Source organism: Peromyscus eremicus, chromosome 3 (assembly GCF_949786415.1).
Source record: "Peromyscus eremicus chromosome 3, PerEre_H2_v1, whole genome shotgun sequence".
Lineage (NCBI taxonomy): Eukaryota > Metazoa > Chordata > Mammalia > Rodentia > Cricetidae > Peromyscus > Peromyscus eremicus.
This window is the reverse complement of record NC_081418.1, coordinates 156269093-156292704: the sequence shown is the minus strand read 5'-3', so window position 1 is coordinate 156292704 and position 23612 is coordinate 156269093. Positions and strand designations below refer to the sequence as shown.

The following is a 23612-nucleotide window of genomic DNA, read 5'->3' as shown; positions in this document are numbered from 1 at the left end:
TTACAGCTACTTCTTACTCTCTTGCTCTGAGAGATTCAAGAGACTTATGTGACAGAGAATGAGGGAGGCCTCCAGTGATCAGCCAGCACAGAGCTGAGGCCTAGGGCCAACAGTGTGAGAGGACTGGCTTTGGCCTATGCACCATGAATGAACAGAGAACCATCCTTCTGTGTCTGAGAAGATGGGTTTTGAAGTAATCTGTTATATACAAATAGATAGTTAACACAAACTGTTCAGTAAATGATGTATTCCTGTTTTCTGGATATTGCTGTCATCGAGTGTTCAAATATAAAAAAATCAAAGGGAAGTCTTAGGTGGCTCGTCTATCAGAAAAATACATAAACAATATTCACATTAGAAAAAGAATAGGACTGACCAGATAGTCAGTGCATGCCTATACTCCCATCATTCTGGGAAACTGAGGCAGGAAGATGACTATGAGATTGAGGCTTCCTTGGCTACATACTAAGTGCTAGGCCAGTCAGGGCTAGAGAGCAAGAAGACCCTGTCTTAGGAAAAAACTCAAAACAAACAAAAAGCCCAACAGGTATTTCATAAAGGTAGGAATTTTAAAAGATTATTAATCAGCATGGAGCTAAAAGTGAACTCCTGGTGCATCTGACTTTTTCAGGAATAAGATATAATGTGCATTTCATATTATTATATGCTGTCAGAGTGGATATGAGCATGTAATAGTTATGTTGACCTTTTCTCTTGGTTTTTGTTTTGTTTTGTGTGTATACTTACTTGCATGTGGAGGTCAGAGGACAATTTTGGATGTTGTTATTCAGAAAAGATGTCCACTTGAGTGTAAAACAGGGCCTCTCATTGGCCTGAAGATGGTCTGTTAGGTGGGCTGGCTGTTCAGGAATCTCTAGGGATCTGTATATCTTCACCTCTCCAGTGCTAGGATTACAAACACATGCCTTCGTGCGTGGGGATCCAACTGGTCCTCGCGCTTGCATAGCAAGCACTTTGTTGACTAAGCAATCAACTACAGCTCTCAATGTTGTTTTCTTAAACAATACCTGTGGTTATATTAGGAGAAAAACATTCAATATGAAACACAGTTTAACAAGTTAGAGAAGGGACATTTACTTACATTTGTTTAAGTGCCTTAAGGGCTTTTAAGCATGCCCTTGTCCTGAAGTTATTGCCATGATGAATTTAATTGAATAGTTCCCCTGTTAAAGTCGGCTACCTCATATCCCATATAATACACAGAGAGATTTCTATGTGGACTACTGGGGTTAGCTTCTTGTCTGACAAGTAGCATACATATTTAATATATTTTCTTGTAAAGTTCTTACATTCACTTGAGTTACTCAAGAAGATGAGATTTAATGTGGAATAGTTTTTAGGGTAAAATAGAACCAGAGGGGATGAAAAGCACTTTAGGACTTTTAGTATGTATGGCCTCTGTGATAGAGAGTGGAAGGGAGAAGTGTGCTTAGGAAGAGCCTGTGAGAGAAGATGGGGGGGGCGGGGTGTTTTAGGAAGAGTCCCAGACTGTTGGCCAGGCAGACCTAGCAGTCCTTTGACCAGTCTGATGGGGTCTGGGATGGCAGAGGAATAATCACCTATTGGCCCAGCTTTGGACAATAGGGAGAATTGTAACCCAAGCCCATTCAGGGAGAAGAGGGGGGAGCATTTGGGGCTTACAATTGGTCTAAGTGGTAGGTCTTAGTGGTAAACATACATGGTGCCCATCCCCAGTTCTCTTTGAAGGTACTTCATTTCACTGTTTTCTTCTTCTTCTTTTCTTCTTTCTTTCTCTTTCTTTCTTTCTCTCTCTCTTTCTCTCTTTCTTTCTTCTCTCTCTCTCTCTCTCTCTCTCTCTCTCTCTCTCTCTCTCTCTCTCTCTTTCATGTTTTGTTGTAGTTGTTGGTTTGTTTTTAAAGAGAGTCTTGCTGTCTTGCCTCAGCCTTGAGCCGCCTGAGTGGTCACATTCCAAGCATGTGCCACCACACTTTACCATGCATGTGCTTTTACTTATTCATTTTCCTATCAGAGCAAAATCTTATGAACTTATATTGGTGAGCTAGGCCTTTCCATGTAAGTATCATTAGTTTGAGATGCACTTATGAATAAAGAAGTTTACTTAAAATAGCTTTCAAAAGCCACCAACTTGTGAAGTGTCTGGGCTTACTGCACACATGTGGTTTTTCACTTTCTCTTCCCAGTGATGTACAGTGTAAGTTTGTGGGGTGACTTTTGTGGGGTGCTGTGTGCCAGGCATTGGGTTTACTGTCATATTTTTGCCCTAACAGCTTTATTCATAGTTTCAAAAAATTTTTTATTTCTTTTTGTTTTCTGTGTCTGTGTGGTGCCTGTGTGCACCACATGCATATAGTACCTGTAGAGGCCAGAAGAGGGTGTCAAATCCCCTGGAACTGGAGTTATAGGAGGATTAACTGCCATGTGGGTGCTGGGAAACAAACTAGCGTCCTCAGTTAGTGCTCTTAACTACTGAGCATCTCTCCAGCCCTGACCACATATATAGTGAAGGAAGGTTGCAATTTTATTATTCATTTGTTTGTTTATTTGTTTATTCTTTTTGGGAACAGGTTCTCATGTATCTCAGGCTGGCCCTGAACTCCATACTACTAATTCTCTTGCCAGTGCATGGGTTACAAACATGGACTATGACATCTGGCTTATGTAGTGCTAGGACTTGAACCCAGGCCGTGTCCCTGTGTTAAAGCAGAGGACAGGCGGGCACAGAAAGGTTCCATGATTGCTTGGTCCTCTCAGCAGGCACTGTTCTGTCTAATGTCAAATTAAAAGCTCAGTTTAATACACTCAACACTTTTTGAGGACTTCTTTGAACAGCCCATTTTAAGAGGCATGGAATTAATAAGCCTTGTCTTTTTTTTTTTTTTTTTTTGATTTATTTCTGTGAGCACAGGTATGATTCATATATGATTCATGTGTGTGAGCCTGGCACCAGCAGAGACCAGAAGAGGGCACTGGATTCCCTGGGGGAATTGAGTTACATGTGAATGTAAGCTGCCTGATGTGGGTGCTGGGAACTGAGCCCAGGTCCTCTGCAAGAGCAGCAAGCGCTTTTGACTACTGAGCCATATCTCTCCAGCCCCTGAGCTATGTTCTTATGAAAATGTACAGCTACAGAAATGTCAGGTTTCCTCCAACATGCACAGTCCTTGTTTGACTATGGGTTGAGGAGCTAGCTGGATTTAAAGAGACCAAGTAAAATGCTGTCAAACCCAGTAAGAACATCACAGAATAAATATGTGGGTTTCTTGTAGGAGGAGGTTCAATACCACCTGGTGGACAGCTGGAAATAGTTTGCGCTGATACTTCAATAATTAAAGACTTTTCTTTCACTGCATATGCCACAAAAGTATTATATCAGCCAGAATTTTTTTGACCAGTGAAAGGGCAGATTTTTAAAAACAACCATTTGCATGCCTAATTCTGTAAATTCCTACTCTAATTTCAGCTTTTATTTCAATTCAATCTCCAGTTCTTACAAAGGAACATTTAAAATAGTTGTAGAAGACAGTTCTGCCTACTTTTTTTATTCTATTATATGGTATTACACTTTGTGTGCATTTGTGTGCATCCATACATGTGCATATGTGTGCATGGGAACCAGAGGTCAACTCTGGGTGTTGTTCCTCTAGAGCTGGACACCTTAGATTTTGAGACAGGGTCTCTCATTTGGGACCTTATGCTTGGGAATTGGCTAAACTGGCTGGCCAGTGAGTCACAGGTACCTTCTTGTCTCTGCCTTCCCTGGGCCAGGATTACAGGCATGCATCACCATGCCCAGCAAGAACTTTACCCACCAAGCTATCTCCCCAGTCCAGTGTTCCTTTTTTTTCTCCCGTAAGGTTCACCACAACTCATTCTGGCTCAGCTGGCAAAGGCACTTGCGCCAAGTCTGAAGACCTGGGTTTGATCCCTGGGTCCTATGTGGAGGAAAGAGAGAACTTAGTTCCCTAAGTTGTCCTATGATTTCCACACACATGTGCCATGATATACATGTGCCGCCCTCATACATACATAACTAGATTACAAAAAAGCAAGATGTACCAAAACACAATTTTCTCAGAGCTGGATTTTCTTCTTTTTTTCTCTTTCTTTTTTAATTTTAATTTTTTATTTTATACAAGGTCTCACTAGGTGCCTCTGGCTGGCCTGGAACTCACTATAGTGCTGGGATTAAAAGTGTGCACCATTATGCCTGGGTAGATTATTCATTTTTATGCCAAAGATAAATTTTAAATTAGACATAAAATTCAGAGAAAGTCACAAAATTGTGACTCATAATGAGAAAGAACAATACATATGCAAATACTGGGGTACTCGGGGCCTTTCTCTGCATGGCTTCTCCTGCCCTTCTCTTGTGTCTTTTAAAAGATGGAATCTTTGGCCATTATCCCATGGGCCCACCTCCCTCCCCTCCCCACTTGGAACACAATGGGGCATTCCTGAGCTCAACATCTTGTGGGGTCTGTAATTAAAGATGCAGCTTGTGTACATAAGCCCAGCTGGTCCTCTGCAGTCTTGATGGTAGATTTACAGTCTCACCTATCAAAAAGTCAAAATCCTGTTTCCCATCCATCCTAGTAAAGCGGCAGGAGTTTCCTGGAGGGAATCTGCCAGCCTGATTATTCGCAGCTGGGGAGTGCAGGGCTGGTTTCACTAGTGATAGTTAACTCTTTCCCTGATTACCTCTTGGCTTTAAAAATAGGAGTTAGACCCCAGGGATCTGTAACAGATACTCAGGTTTATATAAAAGGATCCTGAACACCCATTCATGCTCATGTAAGATGAGGGAGGGTTGACCTAGATTTGATGGCAAATTAATGAATAATACCACAGGTTTTTTGTTTTCCTTTTGTTGCTATTTTTCTGATACAGATCTCATGTAGCCCAGGCTGGCCTCAGATTCACTGTGTAGCCACGGATGACCTTGAATTTCTGACTCTCCCACTTCTAGCTCTTGTGGGTTGGGATACAGGCACAGATACCATATCACATTCATTTGGGTTTATGCTATGCTGGCGAGCAAGCCCTTTATCAACTAAGCTATATTCTTGGCACCTACTATAGGCCTCAATATCAGACAAGAATACAGAGGCTGCAGTGTTCCTGTGTTAGGGGAGTCAGTTAAATCATCAGCTGGAGTGACTGAATAATGAGATTCTCCTTGTTCTACAAAGTCTAGTTGTGACTTACAAGTATGAGAATTATAGGACATTCATTCTAACATACTTCCAGAGCAGGTACAATGAGACCTGGTGTGTTAGGTAGCTTTGGAAGGTTCTGACAAATGCTGAGGAAAGCAATGTTAAGATTTTACTATATTTTTATTTATTTACATATTTGTATGTATGTGCAAACATGCCTTCACATTACATTCACAAATGCCCCAGTGTCATGTGGAAGTCAGAGGACAATTCTGGGAAATAGGTTCTTTCCTTCCACCATGTGGGCCCTGGGGGTTGATCTCTGGTTGTCAGGTTTGGCCTCAAGAGCCTTTATTTCCTGAGCCATGACACAGGCCTGTGGAAAGCAAAGCAAGCCAGTGAGTCCAGCAGCGGGTGCTTGTGGGCATGGCTTCTTTACATGGCAGTAAACAGGAAATGGAAAATGCAGCTGCAACTACCAGGCACAGTCTTTAGAGGGGTCCCTAGTGACAGCCAGGGCCCTATTCCTCAAGACTCAGCCAAAGTAGTACCCCAAGCTGGGGGCCTAAGTGCTCAAAACATGAGGTGGGGGGTTCAGAGAGAAACCATCACAGCCAGACAGTTGAGTTCTGAGGCAGTAAAGTTAGTGAGGTCTCCCATGTTCCTAGGAATTTACAGTCTTAAAAATATTAGTATTAAAAACAAGTAGCAAGTCAGATTTGATCTTTGGGCTGTAGCTTGTTTCTCCTGAAAACGATCATTCACAGTCTAAGCCACATACGGACAAATGAATGGCCTTCTACAGTGAGTAAGGAAGGTCTTCAAGACAATATTTCTATAGGCTTTCATGTTCTAAAGCTTTTACATCCTTTCATTTCATTTTTTATATTAAAAGAATAATATTTCTCCTCTCATTTGTTAATCATGAGCTAAGTTCTTCATATATTGAATATGAATTAAGAATGAAAATTCTACTTTAAAAATAGTGTTAATTCATATGGAATACCTCTTGCATATATCAGAATTTTTTATTAATATTTTCTTACCTTAATAGCCCCTTTTTAGTCATATTCCACCCCAATATTTGCTAGCAGTCTAGTGTAACATGTTAGTCCCAAGAAAACATTAACATATGTTTTTTTCTTTTTTCTTTTTCTCAGTGCTGAAGTTGAAGTTGGGCTTCATGCTATGCATACCATAAACTTTAAAAATAAAAGGTACCAATAAGCCTTAATTTTAAAATGTTTTTTTGTAAGAAAACAAAACCAGTAACAACTGTAGGTTTTAAGTTGATGATAATTCCTAGGTTCACATAGATCTTCCACCTGAGTACTCAATGCAACATTGGAATCATGTAAATCCAGGAGAAGTAACATGTTTATCTTTGAAAACAAATGATGTAGAAGTGCTAAAAAACAAACAAACAAAAAACCCCACTCTATCCTTAGTTTGCTTGGAAATCGTGTGTCCCTGAAAGGTTCCCTTCTGTGCTGAGCACTGACCATGTGGGAAAAGGGTTGCATTGGGGTTAATGAGGTGCCCTCAGATCTCTGCAAATCAAAATGTTTTGTTTAATAGTCTTCAAATTGATATGATTCTTCAGACATCGACATGAAAGGGGTAGCGGGTGTGTCCAGCACAGGTGAGGCTCTTGCTTCACAGATGGTAGTCAGACTGGGCTGTTGTGAGTTCTTAGGTTTCTAAGGCCATAGATCCTTCCCATTTGTTCTCGTTTTGAAACATTCGCTAATACATTATTGTGTCATTTATTCTAACCCATCAAAGCAGCAGGGCTGCTTTCCCACACTCTGCAGTGACTCAGAGCCAGCTGTGTGTGGCCCCTTCCGTCTTTCCCCCAGATGCACTGCTACACGCACAGGTGACAGAGATGATAATGCTTCGGTACTGAAGGCTGTGATAAAGAAAGACTGTCACAGTTCATTGCCGTGCTTTATTCCAGCCTGAGGTGTATGCAAACACACCTCCTTTGGAAAAACACCACTGGAGAGAAACAGGAGTCCTGGAAAATAACTGCCATCAGTCACAAAGAGAGATGGGAAAATCAGAAGGTACAGGAGGAAATGCAGCCAGCTCATGCCTCAGTGAATGCTATTTATTTCAGTCATGGAAAAGGTTGCTTCCTATTTTCTCAATGGGCCATACTCAAATCCATTACAAAACCCTCCTCCATAATTCAGGCTGAAGACTTGGGCTTTAAAAAGAAAGCTATTTCCCAGTCAGAGATAAATCAACACGGCAGAAACACTGATTTGTCCACTTAATTTGTTTTTATTTTGGTGCTGGGGACTAAACCCACAAAGGCTAAGCAGAAACGGTACCTCTGAGCCATCCCTCCAGAATGATGACTTGCTTTTTGATATTTTTAAAATAGATTTTGTTTACATAGTGTGGTGGTTTAAGTGGCAGCTCCCCGAGTATCCATCCACATCCAAATCTAAAGACCCATGAATGTGCCTTTATTTAGAAAAAGAATCTTTGCAGATGTTTAAGCCTATGGGTCATGAGAGAATACTGCCCTGGACTACCCGCTGTATTCCTACTGCTCCTCAGGACTGTCCTAACCTCGGAAGACAGATGCGCAGTCAGTGCAGAGGGAGGCAGAGGCTGGAGTGACAGCTGCAGGCAGAGGAAGAGAAGGAATGTGCAGGAATGACTCTTGCCTAGACCTTCGGAGGGAGCAGGCCCTATTAGCAGCTCACCTCTGAAATGAGGGAAAACAAACGGGGGGTGGCTTTAAGCCATCATGTTCGTGGTAATTTGTTACAGTAGCCACAGGACTTAACACATGCAGGGCCCAGCACTGGTTCTCCTAGGAATAACTGTATGTTAGTTGCAAACAGGTTACTGGAAGCATGGCTCCCGTGCTGTAAGTTTACACAGAGGTAGTGTATAGACATGAGGTAGACCACTGCCATCCAGTTTGACCTGTCAACCAAGGCTATAAGGCCACTGTTAACCTTAACAAGGCAGGTTAGGTTAAGTTACAAGCAGTGCTTGCTTTAGAAGGAAAACATGTAAAACATGTTACTCTTGACATACCTATTAATATATAAAAAAGCATGCAGTAAATAAGAAACACTTGAGTTAGATGAGTATACTGCATGAAGGGTCAGTTTTCTCTACAAATGCCAAGAGAGCGAAACTAGAACAGCCAACCTGCTATGAATCAACCTGGGCGTTTTAATAACCTAGTTTTGTTCCAGGCTGTCTGATTTTCTGCATGAAAATATTTCTCTAATTTTACAATGGAAACTGGTGAATAGGTCCTAGTATTTACCACTCTCATATAAAGTGAGACTAATAGAGTATTTTTAAAGCTCTGATGAAGTATAATTTAGTTTGTAAAATCCATTTGTTTTAAATATACAATGTAATGTTGTTAATGGATCCATAGAGCTGTGAAAATGCTGTAGTTGTGGTTTTTTTGTTTTTTTGTTTTACTCTTTTGGGGGCCCACCACCCAGCTCTCAAATAAATACACAGAGACTTACTCTTACATATGAATGCCTCGCCTTAGCCTGGCTTGTTTCTAGCCAGCTTTTCTTAACTTAAATTATCCCATCTGCCTTTTGCGTCTGGGCATTTATCTTTATATTCTATTACCTTTCTTTCCTTCTTAACTCCATGGCTGGTTGTGTGGCTGGGTTGCTGGCCCCTGACGTCCTCCTCTCCTTTTCCTTTTCTTGCTTGTCGTCCTCTTCTCTTCTTCCCCCGAGCCTAGATTTCTCCTTCTATTTATTCTCTCTGCCTGACAGCCCCACCAATCCTTTCACCTGCCTAGCTATTCACTGTTCAGTTCTTTATTAGACCACCAGGTGTTTCAGACAGGCAAAGTAACACAGCTTCACAGAGTTAAACAAATGTAACATAAAAGAAACACACCTTTGTATCATTAAACAAATATTCCACAACAAAACTCTACTGCAGTCTCAGAATACCCCACCACCCCATAGAAATCCCTCTCCAAAGGCATACTCAGCTCTTACCCAGCCCCATCCCGGGCAACTAGCACTTGCTTCTGTCTTTGTGAATTTGCTCTTTCTAGATGCTTCACATAAACTGATTAAGAAAGGGTTTGGTCTGCTGTGTCAGGTTTCTTTAATGTGGTTTAGTATTTTTGAGGTCTGTACAAAGTACTATTAATATTTGCATTTTTCATGGCTAATAGTATTTATTTGTGTTCAGAACACGGACACTTGGATAATACTGCTCTATTCATTCCAGAACAAATGGTCTTATTTTTTTCTTTATTGTAAGGATGCCCAAATACCTAGGAGATGCTGGAAATAGTCGAGAGGGTGCCTGAACTGGCCTACCCTGGTGATCAGATGGCTGAATACCCTAACTGTCATCATAGAGCCCTCATCCAGTGACTGATGGAAGCAGATGCAGAGATCCACAGCCAGGTGCCAGGCCAAGCTCCAGGAGTCCAATTGATGAGAGAGAGGAGGGATTCTATGAGCAAGGGACATTGAGACCATGATGGGGAAAAGTACAGAGACAACCAGGCTAAACTAGTGGAAATGCATGAACTGTGAACCAATAGCTGAGGAGCCCCCATGGAACTGGACTAGGCCCTCTGAATAAGTGAGACCGTTGTTTGGCTTGAACTGTTTAGGGGGCCCCCAGGCAGTGAGATCGGACCCATCCCTAGTGCATGCGCCAGCTTTTTGGAGCCCAGTGCCTATGGTGAGACACTTTGCGCAGCCTTGATGCAGGGAGGAGGGGCTTGGATCTGCCTTAACTGACATGGGAGAACTTGCCTTGGAGGAGGTGGGAAGGAGGGGTGGGTTGGGGGAGAAGGATGGGGAGCGGGAGGAGGGAGAACAGGGGAATTTGTGGTTGGTATATAAAATGAATAGAAAATCTCTTAATAATAATAATAATAATAATAATAATAATAATAATAATAATAGGATGCCCAAATACTGAGGAGATGCTGAGCTGAAGACAGGTCTTCCTCTACCCCCAAATTCTTTCAAGAAGGCTGTACCAGTTGTCATATCCCAATATATAAAGTTCATTCTTTCCCATCTTCATCAGAACTCCTTGTCATTTATTCATTCATTCATTTATCTGTTCCAGTCATCCTAATGGGTGCCAAGTGGTGTCTCACTCTGACTAATGACTGATGACACTGTAGTGGTTTGAAAGAAAATGACCCCCAAAGGGAATTGCACTATTAGGAGGTGTGGCCTTGTTGAAGTAGGTGTAGCCTTGTTGGAGGAAGTGTGCCACTGTGGGGGTGAACTTTGAGGTCTCTTTGGCTGAAGTTTTCCTTAGTGTGACAATGAGACGACTTCCTGTTGCCTGAAAGCCAAGATGTAGGACACTTGACTCCTTTTCTAGTACCATGTCCATCTGCACACCCATGATGCACCATGATAATAATGGACTAAACCTCTGAAACTGTAAGCCACCCCACTTAAATGTTTTCCCTTTATAAGAGTTGCTGTGGTCATGGTGTCTCTTCACAGCAACAGAAACCCTAAGACAGATATTGACTGGGTCCTTTTAATCCATCCAGGCAACTTCCATTGTTAACTCATTTTATCATTCCTTAAGTATGTGTGTGTGTGTGTGTGTGTGTGTGTGTGTGTGTGCATGCATACATTTAATTATATTTTTCCCTAACCAAGAATGGCATGCTGCATACTAAAAGAGAAGAAAAAAGGTGATAGGAAGAATTAAGGAGAAAAGTGAAATAATGAAGATATTGAGGGAAAGAAATGAGCATAAAGCAGATGTGTGATGTGGGCAGGCAGGGAGGAAGACAGCTTATTAAAAAAGAATACAAGCCAGTTCTTTGAAAGCCAGGTCACATACTCATAGTGACACTGGTAAGACAGTGAGAATGGTTAGTTTGGAAGCTCTGTGACCAGAGTACTGACACCATGTACCAGCGCTCTGGCTCACCTCCTGGGATGGACAGTTCCTTTGAGCCGAGGCTAGAGTTGTGTTGCAGCACTCTGTTTACCTTAGTGAGATTCTGGCTAGGCTGGGCTCATTGACACTCCCTCCTAGAGGAAGGGAGGACAACACTGAGCACCTGAGCTTCTTCCTAGGATGTGCAAGCACTGACAGTTGCTACACAAAGGAGACACTCTGATGGTGTAGCTGCCCATTAGGTGGCTGTGCTCCTGAGATTCTACCCATCCTCCTCCGTAAGTCACCCCATAAACTCATTGGTTCATCTACCTACACATAGTTAGAATTGTTCTTTGGCCTGTTGCTGCCCTGTCTACCTAGACTTCTCAAGCTTGGCCTGGTGGCACAGGCCTGTAGTCCCAGTATCTCAGGAGGCTGAGGCAGGAGGATCAAAAATTCAAGACCAGCCTGGGCTACAGAGTGAATTCAAGGCCATCCTGAGCAACATATTAAAAATCTGTCTCAAAATACAAAGTACAAAATAGAGCTGGGGAGAGAAGGGACTGGAGTCTGAATATGGTACACATACACACACATACATTTAGGCAATTGCCAATTTTTTATAAGTGTAAAGGTAGGGCTGGGGATATAGCTCATTGGTAGAATGGTTGTCTAGCATGGTGACATCCTATGTCCAACCCTCAGTACCAAAAAAAAAGAATGAAAGCGAGGAAGAAGTCAGGAAGAGAAAAAGAGAGCGAGGAGAGGGGAGAGAAAGAAGAAATATGGACAGAGGAGATCTTAGACCATTCATCTTACATCAGCTGATCTAATTTTATACTTTTTATTCATGTCTATGTGTGAGTGCCGTCAGAGGCCAGAGAGGACCTCAGACCCCTAGAACTGGAACTAGAGGCAGTTATGACAGCCCTACATGGGTGCTGGGAACAGATCTCAATGGAAGATTATAAATCATCACTGAGCATACTCACCAGCCACAGTTTAATCCTAGTCTCAAAGGATGGCATTCCCCCGCCCCCAATGCAGTCATAAAACGTACACATTTATAGCTGAAGGACTTTCTTATTGCAACAAGAATATTACAGAGATTGAGCATGCCAAGCAAATGTCCTAACACTGAACTAGGACTTAAAAAAATTAAAAAAAAAAAGTGTTGGGGGAGCATATCTTCTTCAGCATTTTCGTTTATTATCAAATTAACATTATATGTGAGCTGTGGAAATCAAGTGCTAAGACTGGTTTCAGTACGGAAATTAGAGCTACATTACAATGGTCTTAGCTATAAACTGTTCCACTCATTTTGAATTCCTTAATATTGTTTAGAAACTCTTACTTTGAAAATTTCATCAGTGCCAGTTTATGAACCAAACAACAAAAGACTGATCTCATTTCTTTATTGTCACACTTCATATAAAAGATGCTATAGCAATATGCCATAGTAATTGGGCTTATAAATAAATAGAGATTCCTATCTCACACATTGCCTGGTGCTTGGTTTAGGCTATTTTGAGATTCGAATTACATGTTTTCCTCTCATCTCATAAGAAAAGCCGTATGTTTAAAGCACAGAATGCTGGGCCTGCAGCGTTTGGTTCTCAGAGTCCATTACTCTCCCCCTGAATTTACTAGCAAGGCACTCCCCCCCCCTTTTCACTAGATATTACAAAAATGCTCTAAGCGCCTCGAGAATGAATTGGTTTTTGTTGTTGTTTGTTTTACAATGATAGTTGTGCTGAAAGGGCTTGGTTTCAAAAGCTTCTTAGGGTTTCACTCCTATCACTGACTGGAATAACAAATAGGGTCAGCAGAGACAAACAGGGGTGTGGATATGATACTGGGGGTACAGACGTGCTCAAATAAAGGGCTTGGTTAACCATTCAGTGTTCCACCCCATAATTAATAGGTTCAGGAACACGTTGCAGTTGAGCCGTGAGCATTCACAAAGCTTCTTAATCCCACTCACCAAGAGAACAGCTGCTAGAGCGTGGGTTCCCGGCAGATGGTAGGACACGGAAGAGGCCAGGTACTTAATTCTGGAAGGTAATTATTATTCATTTCCAATGTCCCTGCAACCATCCTGACTCGACATTCTAAAGTCCTAGATTTAGGGGAAGCCTTAAAAACAAACCCACCTGTGCCTGGCCCAGGAGGTGGCTGTGATGGAAGCGCTTGCCATGAACGTGTTAGGACAGGAGTTCAGATCCAGAGGACCTACTGGAATGCTGGGTGTGTTTGGCGGTTGCCTGTAATTCCAGCCATGGGAGGCTGATACCTGATTCTCAGAGCAGGCTGCCTGGAAAGACTAGCCGGATCGGCGAGCTCCGGGTGTGATTGAGAAGCCCTGCCTCCATGAAGAGCTGATGCCTCAGGCTTCCACAGGCATGCGCACTAGGATGCTGGTGTTTGCGCAAAAACAAAAAACAAAAAAACCAAAACAAACAAACAAAAAACCGCACACACATGCATACGTAAGAGGGGGAAAAAAAAAAAAGCTGTGATTCCCAGTGTCCTGGTCCGTGAACTTTATAAAGTTTTTAGTTAGAAAACACGGGGCCCGTACTACAACGCCTTTGTCCCCAGCACTCGGGAGGCAGAGGCAGGTGGATCTCCGAGTTAGAGGCCAGCCTGGTCCACACAGCAAGACCCTCTCTCCAAACCATTCGGAGTCCAGCACTGTATGTGTTATTTGAGTAAAGATACCCTTGGGACCCAGGTTTGGGTGCTAATTTATTTTTCTCTAATTTAATGAGGCTTGAAGGTCATGTTCCAGGGCAGCCAGGACAGCGCCACTTTGTTTACCTCCAGTCCTGCCAATCCAGTTTGGGACTGCCTGCTATCAATCCTTTAGGATTCTAATCCCCGATAGCCCATAAAAATGACCTTTCCTACAGTTGAATTAAGTACATTTACAAGAACTTTAAGTACATTTTTGTAGCAGGAAGTTTCTCTGGTCCTGCCGGCCCCGCGGTCCAGACGAATCTCTCCCATCTGTGGTCTCCAGCAGCCGTTTATAAAATAATCGTTCGGAGGCGAATGTTACCATTCTAGGCCTAGTTTTTTTTACCCCTCAGTGCTGGGAATTGAACCTAGTATCTTGCATGTGCTAGGCAAGCACTCTTAAGAAACTGAGCTATATCTCCAGTCCCTAACTGTAAATTCTAAAATGTCGTTTATGAGCTAGAGATGTAGTTATGTTGATAAAGTGCTTGTTTAGTGTTCAGGAAGCCCTGGATTCAATCTTCAGAACCACACAAACCTAGCCTGGTGGAAATAAGCCCATAATCCCAAGCACCAAGGAGACAGAGAATCATTTCAAGGCTATATTTGGCTACACAGAGAATTTAAAACCTTTGAGAGCTAGGGAGATTGTCTAAAAAAATAAGAATAGGTTAAGTTTTATGGAACAAAGAATAGCGTGTCTGAACCAGGCTTTTCTATGCTACTATTGAGTTAGAAAAAAGTCTATGTATCACTACAATCATTTGTAGTGACTGTTAGAATACAGCTGTGTGCACATGCGCATGTATGCCTATTTTGTGCTGTGTTCCTATTCTTGCTACAACCGGCAGCTCATACCTAGGCGGAAGCAGCCAGTATTTAAATCCAGGTCTGTCTGCCTCTAGAGATTATTTTCCATAGTGCTAGCAATTGAAGTGATCTAGGATGGGGCTGGCAGGATGGCTCAGCAGATAAAGGCAACTTCGGCCAGACTAATGACTTGAGCTCGATCCCCAGGACCCCCACTTGGTGGACACAGAACTGACTCCCACGTTTTCCTCTGATCTCCACTTGTGAGAGTTGACCCAAGCTTCCCCCTAGTAAATAACTGAAATCCAGAGCTGGAGAAATTGTTCGGTATTTAAGAGCACTTGTGAGCTGGCGGTGGTGGCACACACCTTTAATCCCAGCACTCGGGGGGAGGCAGAGCCAGGCGGATCTCTGTGAGTTCCAGGCCAGCCTGGGCTACCAAGTGAGTTCCAGGAAAGGCGCAAAGCTACACAGAGAAACCCTGTCTCGAAAAAACCAAAAAGAAAAAAGAAAAAAAAAAAAAAGCACTTGTGGTTTTTGCAGAGGACCCAGGTTCATTTCCTAGCAACCATCTGTAGCTCCAGTTCCAGGAACTGTCTTTTGGTCTTCCAGGACACCAGGCATACATGCAGGCAAACGTTCACATATATTTAAAAAACAAACAAAAAACAAAACCACCCAACTATGTTGTGTCTGCTAATATAAGTACTCTCCCAACAAGCTGCCCAAAACCCAGACCTCATCTCTTCACACCAAAGCTGATCAGTGTATCTTCAGCAAGAAAAAGAAATATTTAACCATGACCTTAGTTTTAACACTGGCAAACTAATCAGCTCTAATTTTAGCACTGAAAAGCAAAAGCCATCTTTTGTAAAGGAAATCCTTATCTTTGGTGCTAGAGATGGCCCAGTGGTTAAGAGAAACACTGCTCTTTGCAGGAGACCCAAGTTTGTCCTCAGCACTCAGATCCGGTAGCTCACAACTGCTTATAATCCATCTTGAGGGGTTTTCCAACCTCCGACCACTGTGGGCACCTGCCCACGCACAAATCTGTAAAAGTCTCATCTTTGGATGCGTATAGTATCATAAATAGCTTCTAAAATGGAAAAAAATTAGTTTCCTTTAATTGGGAGTTCACAAACATCTGAAATTCAAGTATTCTTTCTCTAATCATTATCAGCAGAACTGTCCTGGAAATCTTGTTTGAGCCCAGCAAAGGGGCAAAATTGTAAAACTATTTTTCTGGCTCACTGGCATTAAAGTGCTAAGAAATAAATTATTTTACGTATAAGCTGCTGTTATGAAGACGACTGAACTCTCTTATAATTACTTTGCAAGCCTTGCTTTATTGGTGTTTTTTGTTTTGGATCTGCCACTTCTATAAACTTGGGTTTTTTGAAAGAGAAAATTATAGCTACACTTTGTGTTGTAAATACTCTGGCAACAGAAAGCTTGACTTAATGCTCATGTCATATACAGCTGGCTACAGGTTCCTAAGTTAGGGTGTGACATTTCACCATATTCTCTAAATTACTTGCCCGGAGGTTAGAATAACAGGCCCTTTAATTCCCACCCCCCCACCCCCCACGTTTTTTCTTTTTGGTTTGTTTTCTGAGACATGATTTCTCTGTGTGTAGTCCTGGCTGAACAATCCCATTTTTAGACCTCATAACTTTTGGGTTTCTCTATTTCCAGATGCTTTGGGGAGAGATGATTGATGTTAAAGAGGCTTACCTAAAAAAGTCTAAAGTTTCTACTGATTTTATCGGCCTCTAGGCATTAAATCCCAACCCTGGAATATTAACGGAACAATGAAATAACATTAGTTGTCAGCAACGGTAACCAAACCCTGCATGTACCCATCTCTTTTTCAAAATGAGGTGACCACACCTCCAGGTGGTTCCCCCATGACGAGGAAGTGTGGCAAGGGAAAAAACACCCACACCAGAATGAAGTTTGCTTCCTTTTTAATTCAACATGCTGTTTAAAACTTGAAGTAAAAACCAATATAAACGTCTCCCACCGCCCCGATGTCCCTCGGAGTCCACTTCACCCGCTCTGCTTGGCCGCCAGCCTCTTGTCTCTCTCTTCGGCGATGGTGAGGCGTATTCCTTTTCCTCGGGGAAGAGAAATCCACGGCTTGTTGCCCTTGCCGATCACGAAGATGTTGGAGAGGCGGGTGGCGAAGCCGTTGCCGTTGGCATCCTTCACGTGGACCACATCGAACGAGCCGGGGTGGCGCTCCCGGTTGGTGATGACGCCGATGCGCCCCAGGTTGGCGCCTCCGGTCACCATACACAGGTTGCCGGTATCGAACTTGATGGCGTCGGTGATCTTGCCGGTGTCCAGCGAGATCTGCACGGTGTCGTTGACCTTGATGAGCGGGTCGGGGTAGCGGATGGTGCGCGCGTCGTGCGTCACGAGGTGCGGGATGCCCTTGGTACCCACGAAGACCTTGCGCACCTTGCACAGCTTGTACTTGGCCTCCTCGGGCGTGATGCGGTGCACGGCGAAGCGGCCCTTGGTGTCGTAGACCAGGCGGAAGTTCTCCCCGCTCTTGTCGATGCTGATGACATCCATGAAGCCCGCTGGGTAGGCCACGTCGGTTCTGACCTTGCCGTCGACCTTGATGAGGCGCTGCATGCAGATTTTCTTCACCTCGTCGCCCGTGAGGGCGTACTTGAGTCTGTTCCTGAGGAAGATGCTCAGCGGCAGGCACTCGCGCAGGCGGTGCGGGCCGGCGGACGGCCGGGGCGCGAACACGCCCGTCAGCTTGTCCAGCATCCAGTGACGCGGGGCAGCCACGCGCTTCAGGTGCTTCTTCGGACCGCGGGCCATGGCGGAGGAGCGAACGGAAACGCGGCCTTCTCCTTCCCAGAGCACAAGCGGAGTGAGCGGCTGCGCGCGCAGCGGCAGGAACTCCGCCCATCCGGGTCTTTTCCGGTGGGCGGGACCGCCTAGCGTCACCTGCTGGCGGGAGGCCGGAGGAGCGGGGCTGAGCGAGGCCTGTGAGGTAATGGGACCTTTCCCTCAGTGCCTGAGCTTCGCGTGGGCTGGGCAGGAAATACCGAGAGTGCCGAGATGGAGGAGATAAGCTGGCTGCCTTCTGGGAAAGTGCAGCTGGCCGTACAGGGAAGTACGAGTCAACAAAGCTCACTTGAATCCTTTTTTGTGTGTGGTTTTTCGAGACAGGGTTGGAACTCTGTAGCCTCAAAACTCACATCCGCCTGCCTCTGCTTCCCGAGTGCTGGCATTAAAGGCCTATGCCACCACTGCCCGGCTTTAGATACATATTCTATTCTATTCTTTTTATTACATTTGGGTTTTTTTAGTATGTTAGTGTGGAAATCAGAGGGTGAGTCCTGGGAGTCCATTCTTGCCTTCTACCATGTGAGGCCTGGGCATTGCACTCAGGTCCTCAAGTTTAGAGGCAACATGCCTATACCGTTATAAGCCATCTCACCAGCCCTTACTATTTCTTAAACGTGTTTTGTCTGCGTCATCCTTCAGACACCCTGTGGTCGGTCAGCCAACCCCTTACTAAGTGATGGAAAGGTCCAACAAACCTATTTCTCATCTTCTGTGCAGACAGTGGAGGGCATGGGCTATAGTGAGGGCAGAGATGTAAGGTCTTTGCGCAAATATTAACACCTTGCCCTTTGCTTCCTGTGTGATATGCCTGTGACACCTGCCACGAAGTCTCAGGGAAGAGGGAACTTGACAGAGCATCGGGTTGTCCAGCAATGTAGATCTGGATATTCTGTATTCCTGCCTGAAAGCTGCCATTGATCCTCTACTTCCTGCTCAGAGGGAGCCCAGCTCTCTCTTACTTATGGCTTCTCTGAGATGATGACCCTTGCCTATCCCAAACCTCTAAGCTATAGTCACTCCAAACTGCAATGAGGGTTCAACGTCTCCTTCCTTCCATTCCCCCACTTAGTTTTTTTTTTTTTTTTCTTTTCATTTAAGGCAGGGCTTTCTCATATAGCACAGGCTGTCTTCAAACTCGTGATCATTTTTCTTGTGATGGACTTTTTTATGGCTGTCAGTCTGCAGTATTCTCTATACTATTAGTGTGGCTGCCGTGTGAGAGACAGTGTAAGTGTCATAGTGATGGGACCCAGGATATTGGAGCCTTCATGTGTAAGAAGAATGATTTTAGATAACCCTGAAGTAATTAAATTTTGGATTCCTGGGAAACATGACAAAAGAAAGAGTGTCTGTGAGGTCCATTGCCCAAAGCCAGGAAAGAAGAGGGAAGATCCTAGGAGGCTGGGAGGTTAAAGAGATTTCAGGGAATCATGGGCAGATAAAACATAATTTATTTACCAATACACAGTCTGCTAGGCAGGCAGCTGCTGGCAAGAACCCTGGCACAGGCCAGCACACATGAAGTGCGTGTAGGAAGGCACAGGCATGTAGGTTACTCAAAGGTAGGCATCTAGGCCTACAGACAGACATGCCAGGGGCTGGCTGGCGAAGGCTTAGGCTTGGGCCTCTGACCTCAAGGCTACATTTATTACACATAAAAGTAGCTCTCTCCCAAAAATATATAGCAGATTACATCACTGTTTACTTGGGGGTTCCCTGGACAGCCAGTGTCAGCCATGTTTTAGCTGACTTTTGCTGGGTATCCATAATAGCACTGAGTTATCTAAACATAAACTGGTCCATATGGCCCTTTATTCCCAACAGTAGCTTATGGGAAAACTTCCATGAACTTTAAGTATTACCAGTATTTCAAAATGAAAGTGAGTATCTGACACCTGTGTTCACTGACATACACAGGTAAATGTGTCAAAGTTCCAAGTTTGGGGATTTTAGTGTTGATAATGTTTGGGTTTGGTTGTCTATAGATACGATTGATTATTTAGGTACCATTATGTTTATCATTTATGCATGTGGTGTGTTTTAAAATCTAGACTTCAGACTCCTTGTAATTAAGGAGTAAGCTTGATGCAAACGGGTTTTGAAGTATCAACCCCATCAGCTTTGTAGTGCACTAGATCAGACCATTCTGTTTCTTGTGTAGAGGGAACCTGTGCCACCCCGGTGTCTGTTGAACCCTTGTCCCTCTCTTCCCTCCTTTCCTTTTTGCTACTTAAACAAAAATGATGCTGACAAAGAATGCTTTATATTAGCTCATCAGGTTAAGTGCAAAGATCTGCCAGACAGCAGAAAAGCAGAGATGAGAAAACTCTAGTTTGCATCTGTTGAGAATTAATAAGTTGAACCTATTAATAGGTGGCTCCCACCAGAGAAGCACTTGTTGTTTTTTTAAACTCTTACAAGGAATAGGAAGAGAAGGAAGGGGGAGAAGAGAAGGAGGGACAGAAGAGAACAGAAAAGGAAGAGAAAGAAGAACAACTAATGTGAATACCAGAGTCCAGAAAAAAACAAACTCATTTCTTTGAATTTTTGGGAATTAAGATTTGGCTTCCTCCTTTACACTTTACTTCACTGCCCTGTACCAGCTGTGTATGATGTCATTAGTGGTGACACTCCCTCCTAAGTTTCCCAGGACTTTCCAGCTTAGCATTGAAAGCCAAGTGCTAGGCAGATTGGACTGGTTGCCATTCTTGAGGACAGTCCAGCCTCATATATAAAAACTTCTTGTATATGGAAACATTACACTGGATGATGTTCAGAAGACATTTAGTTGGATGAAATTTAGGATAGGGAGAATACATTTTGTTAAAGTCAGACCTTCCAATCAGTGGGGTATAACTGTAAAAGGCAGTGTAACAACTTAAATGCTTAGGGATTTAAAATTTCAGTGTGGTGCAGTAAATCCCACCATTCAAAGCATTGAGCTGGCTAGGTACAATGGCTCATGCCTTTAATCTCAGTACCCAGGAGGCAGAGGCAACGTGGATCTCTATGACTTCAAGGTTAGTCTGATCTACATAATGAGCTCCAGGACAGCCAGACCTATATGATAGAGAGATCCTGTCTCCCCACCCCACCCCACCCCCCTAAAAAAAAGAAAAGAGGGAAAAAAAGAAAACATTGAGCTGAATTTGTATGGAAATACCTCTGGTGGAGGAAAAAAACAGTGTTATTTGTTGTTTGGTAACTTTACCGATGGCCCAGTGACTAGAAATCCAGCAACATGTGAGACTGCCAGTGAGCAAATGCAAGCTGCTACCAAGAAGATAGAATTATCAAACTAAACAAGTCTCCAGAAGAGCCTTGATTACAGCAGGAGTATTAACCAATAAGAAATCAGGGCTGCTGCTCCACACAGGGATCTCTTCATGAAGGAGCAAGCTGCAAGCATGAGGCCCCGGGGGCAGCATAATGTTTTAGGTCCAAGGCACCTTTTGCTTTTTTGAGTGCATTAGGAAAAGGTTCCCCTTCCTTACAAAAGTAAATGGCCATTGGAGTACAAATTGATGAAGAAGCTTGGGCCACCTCAGTACCTCAGTAGCTCCTCCTCAGCCAGCATCCTTGCATGTGTACAGTCTAGTCACTGCATGCCCTGTGTGTCCGTGGTGAATTCACAACACCATGAAAATGAATTAAATCTTTAACTTATAGGAAAACACTTTGTTTCTCTCTCCTTCCAGGAGGGCTGTAAATGACAAACCTCAACAGACAATGAATCCTTTCGGTATTTGCCCATTGAATTGGGGTTGAGGGTGGGATCAAGCTGGCTAATTCCACATTGATAGCTTCTGTAAGTAGTGTGGGCTTCTTAAGACATCATGTTGCTACAGACCATGTAGATCACATGTAGCAAGGGCATGTATTACTCAGGGAAGGCCAGGCTGCCAAATGTCCTGCTTGGCCTACTGGTGAACTCAACACACGAAGCCAGGGTATGTGAGAGGCTTTGAGTTATGTAGGTTGAGGTGAGAAGGGCTTGGAGTGGCTCTAACGGAAAGCACACCTGTAAAAGGTGGCTTGATCGTGGTCGGGTGAGACTTTCTCCTCTCTCTGCCTTAAATGTCAGCAGACTAGATCTGTAGCACAGACCCCAGACCCGTGTCAACTATAAAAGTGGGCTGGAGAAAGACAGACAAAACAGACCATCCTGACCTTCATCTGTATAGACACAACAAATGGACAAGACATCACAGATACTGATGGGAACAGTGACCTCTCCCACCACCAGTGTGGTTAGGCAGTGTTTGGGGTATTGATCATGTCATCTTCTGGGGAGCCATCAGCATCAGGTACATGGGAAACAGAGGATGAGTTTATTCTCTAACCTGCTGCAGGTTCTGAATGGGTACAGTGCTCAGGTGACACCAGTCAAGAACTAGACAGGCCTAGGAGACAAAAAGCTTCCAGGCAAGTTCACCTTGCCTCAAAAGAAGCTGAGCAAAATGGAGCCAGAATCAACACAATCATGTATGGTGTGTCACTTCTATCCCACTGTCAGGACTTGAACCTCCCTTTTACCATCCTTTTATTCTGATTTGAGGCTCAGCTTTGAGACCCTTACAGGAGTGTGCTGAGTGCTATTGCCTTACTGAGCTAGCAGGGAGCTTGTTGTTGCTCATCCTCAACCCTGAACTGTTGTTGCCCGGGCACTTCCTCTTGGCCCCTCACCTTCCATATGCTTATGTCTTCAGTATCTCTCCAGCCTCAGGCCAAGCATCACCTCTCCTTTGTAGCTTCTTTTCCTTTCCTGGCTCATATCCATTCCTTCTCTGATCTGTAGCCCTTCATCTTGTGCTGCCTTCCTGGGGCAGGGTGGCCCTTCAGTATAGTAAGCTGGGGGTGGCTAGGAGACAATACACAGATTCACACCCTGATTCTGCTGATGATTGGTTCACTTTTGAATGCCTCAGTTTCCCTAGTACCACTTGATTCCTAATTATATGAATGTAGATAAAGAATGAAGTGTTTGGAGCAGTTTCTGGCCCCTGCTGTGTGCTCAGTAAACATTAACGCTTATTTAAATGTTAGATTATCCATTTATTCCTTTCATGTAATACTTTTAGGGCCTGGCTCTGTTCCTGGAATTTTTCCTGTCAAACTGAATATCGTTATGTAAGTAACTTGTCATTTTTCATAGTGATGAAGTTGTATTAGATGTTCTTCTCACTTCCTGAATTGATCAGGTATGTCTTGGTACTCTGAGCTTGAATCTGTCTCAGCATGTGTACCTGATACGCTTGTAATCCAGAGGGATGTATCCCAACTTCAGGTATCTTAGGAAGATGGAGACAATTTTGCTGACAGTAATTGGAAAGGCAGCAGAACGTGTGTAGCAAAGGTACAGGCTGGATTTGTGTTCTGCCTCCAATCTCTTCCGTTCATATCTTAGGACAAAGTACTGGGTCATTAATGCCACAATTTCCCCTCTTGCAGAAAGGAAATATTAATAGTGAACATGATCAGGGCCATATGTATTAGCTTAGGATACACAGTAGGCAGTCACTAAATGGTAACCTAAAGTGTACTTTGTTGGTTTGCCCAGACAGTGCTAATATTGTATACTCCCTCTCACTAGCTTGGTTGTATCCAGTCCAAATTTCCTAATAAGGTTCAGAAATATTATAGCATTGTTAGCTATCTTTGGATTTTTCTTAGTGCTAAGGTTTGTCTGTAAGGTGGTATATATTTGCAAGTTACCATGATCTTATTGCACAGATCCCTTAATACAGCTGGTATGTTACAAGTGTGGGTGGGTGAAAATGAGGGGAAACGGAGTACACGGTGAGAGAAAAAGTGCGTGGTCAGAGAAGGGAATGTATAATCTCAATGAAAGGCATTGAACTGTCTGTCATACAACTCCACTCTGGTCTGAGACTGTTCATGTGGTTTGGATCTGTCACCTGGAGTGGTGGTCTCTGTTCTGGCAACCTCGAGGATCTCTCAGGGGCTAAGGGCTAGGATGGACAGCCACAAGCTCCTTGACACATAAGTGCTATACTACAAATACACATTATAGCCATTTCACAAAAGATACTTAATTTTTAAGATTCTTTTTATTTGTGTGTGTGTGTGTGTGTCTGTCTGTGTGTCTGTCTGTCTGTGTCTATGTCTGGGTTTTTTTTTGGG

General features: G+C 43.6%; 2 protein-coding genes across 2 annotated transcripts in view; one reads left to right on the top strand and one right to left on the bottom strand.

Moving 5' to 3' along the window:
- Positions 1–23612, top strand: part of Tmtc1 (transmembrane O-mannosyltransferase targeting cadherins 1) — a 223706-nt gene that overhangs the window by 74104 nt on the left and 125990 nt on the right. The gene's annotated exons all lie outside the window — the stretch shown is intronic.
- On the bottom strand, positions 16548–17502 carry LOC131905534 (small ribosomal subunit protein eS4, X isoform-like). Its single transcript, XM_059256411.1, has one exon. The coding sequence runs from the start codon at positions 17433–17435 to the stop codon at positions 16647–16649; it is 789 nt and encodes a 262-aa protein (XP_059112394.1). The 5' UTR covers positions 17436–17502; the 3' UTR covers positions 16548–16646.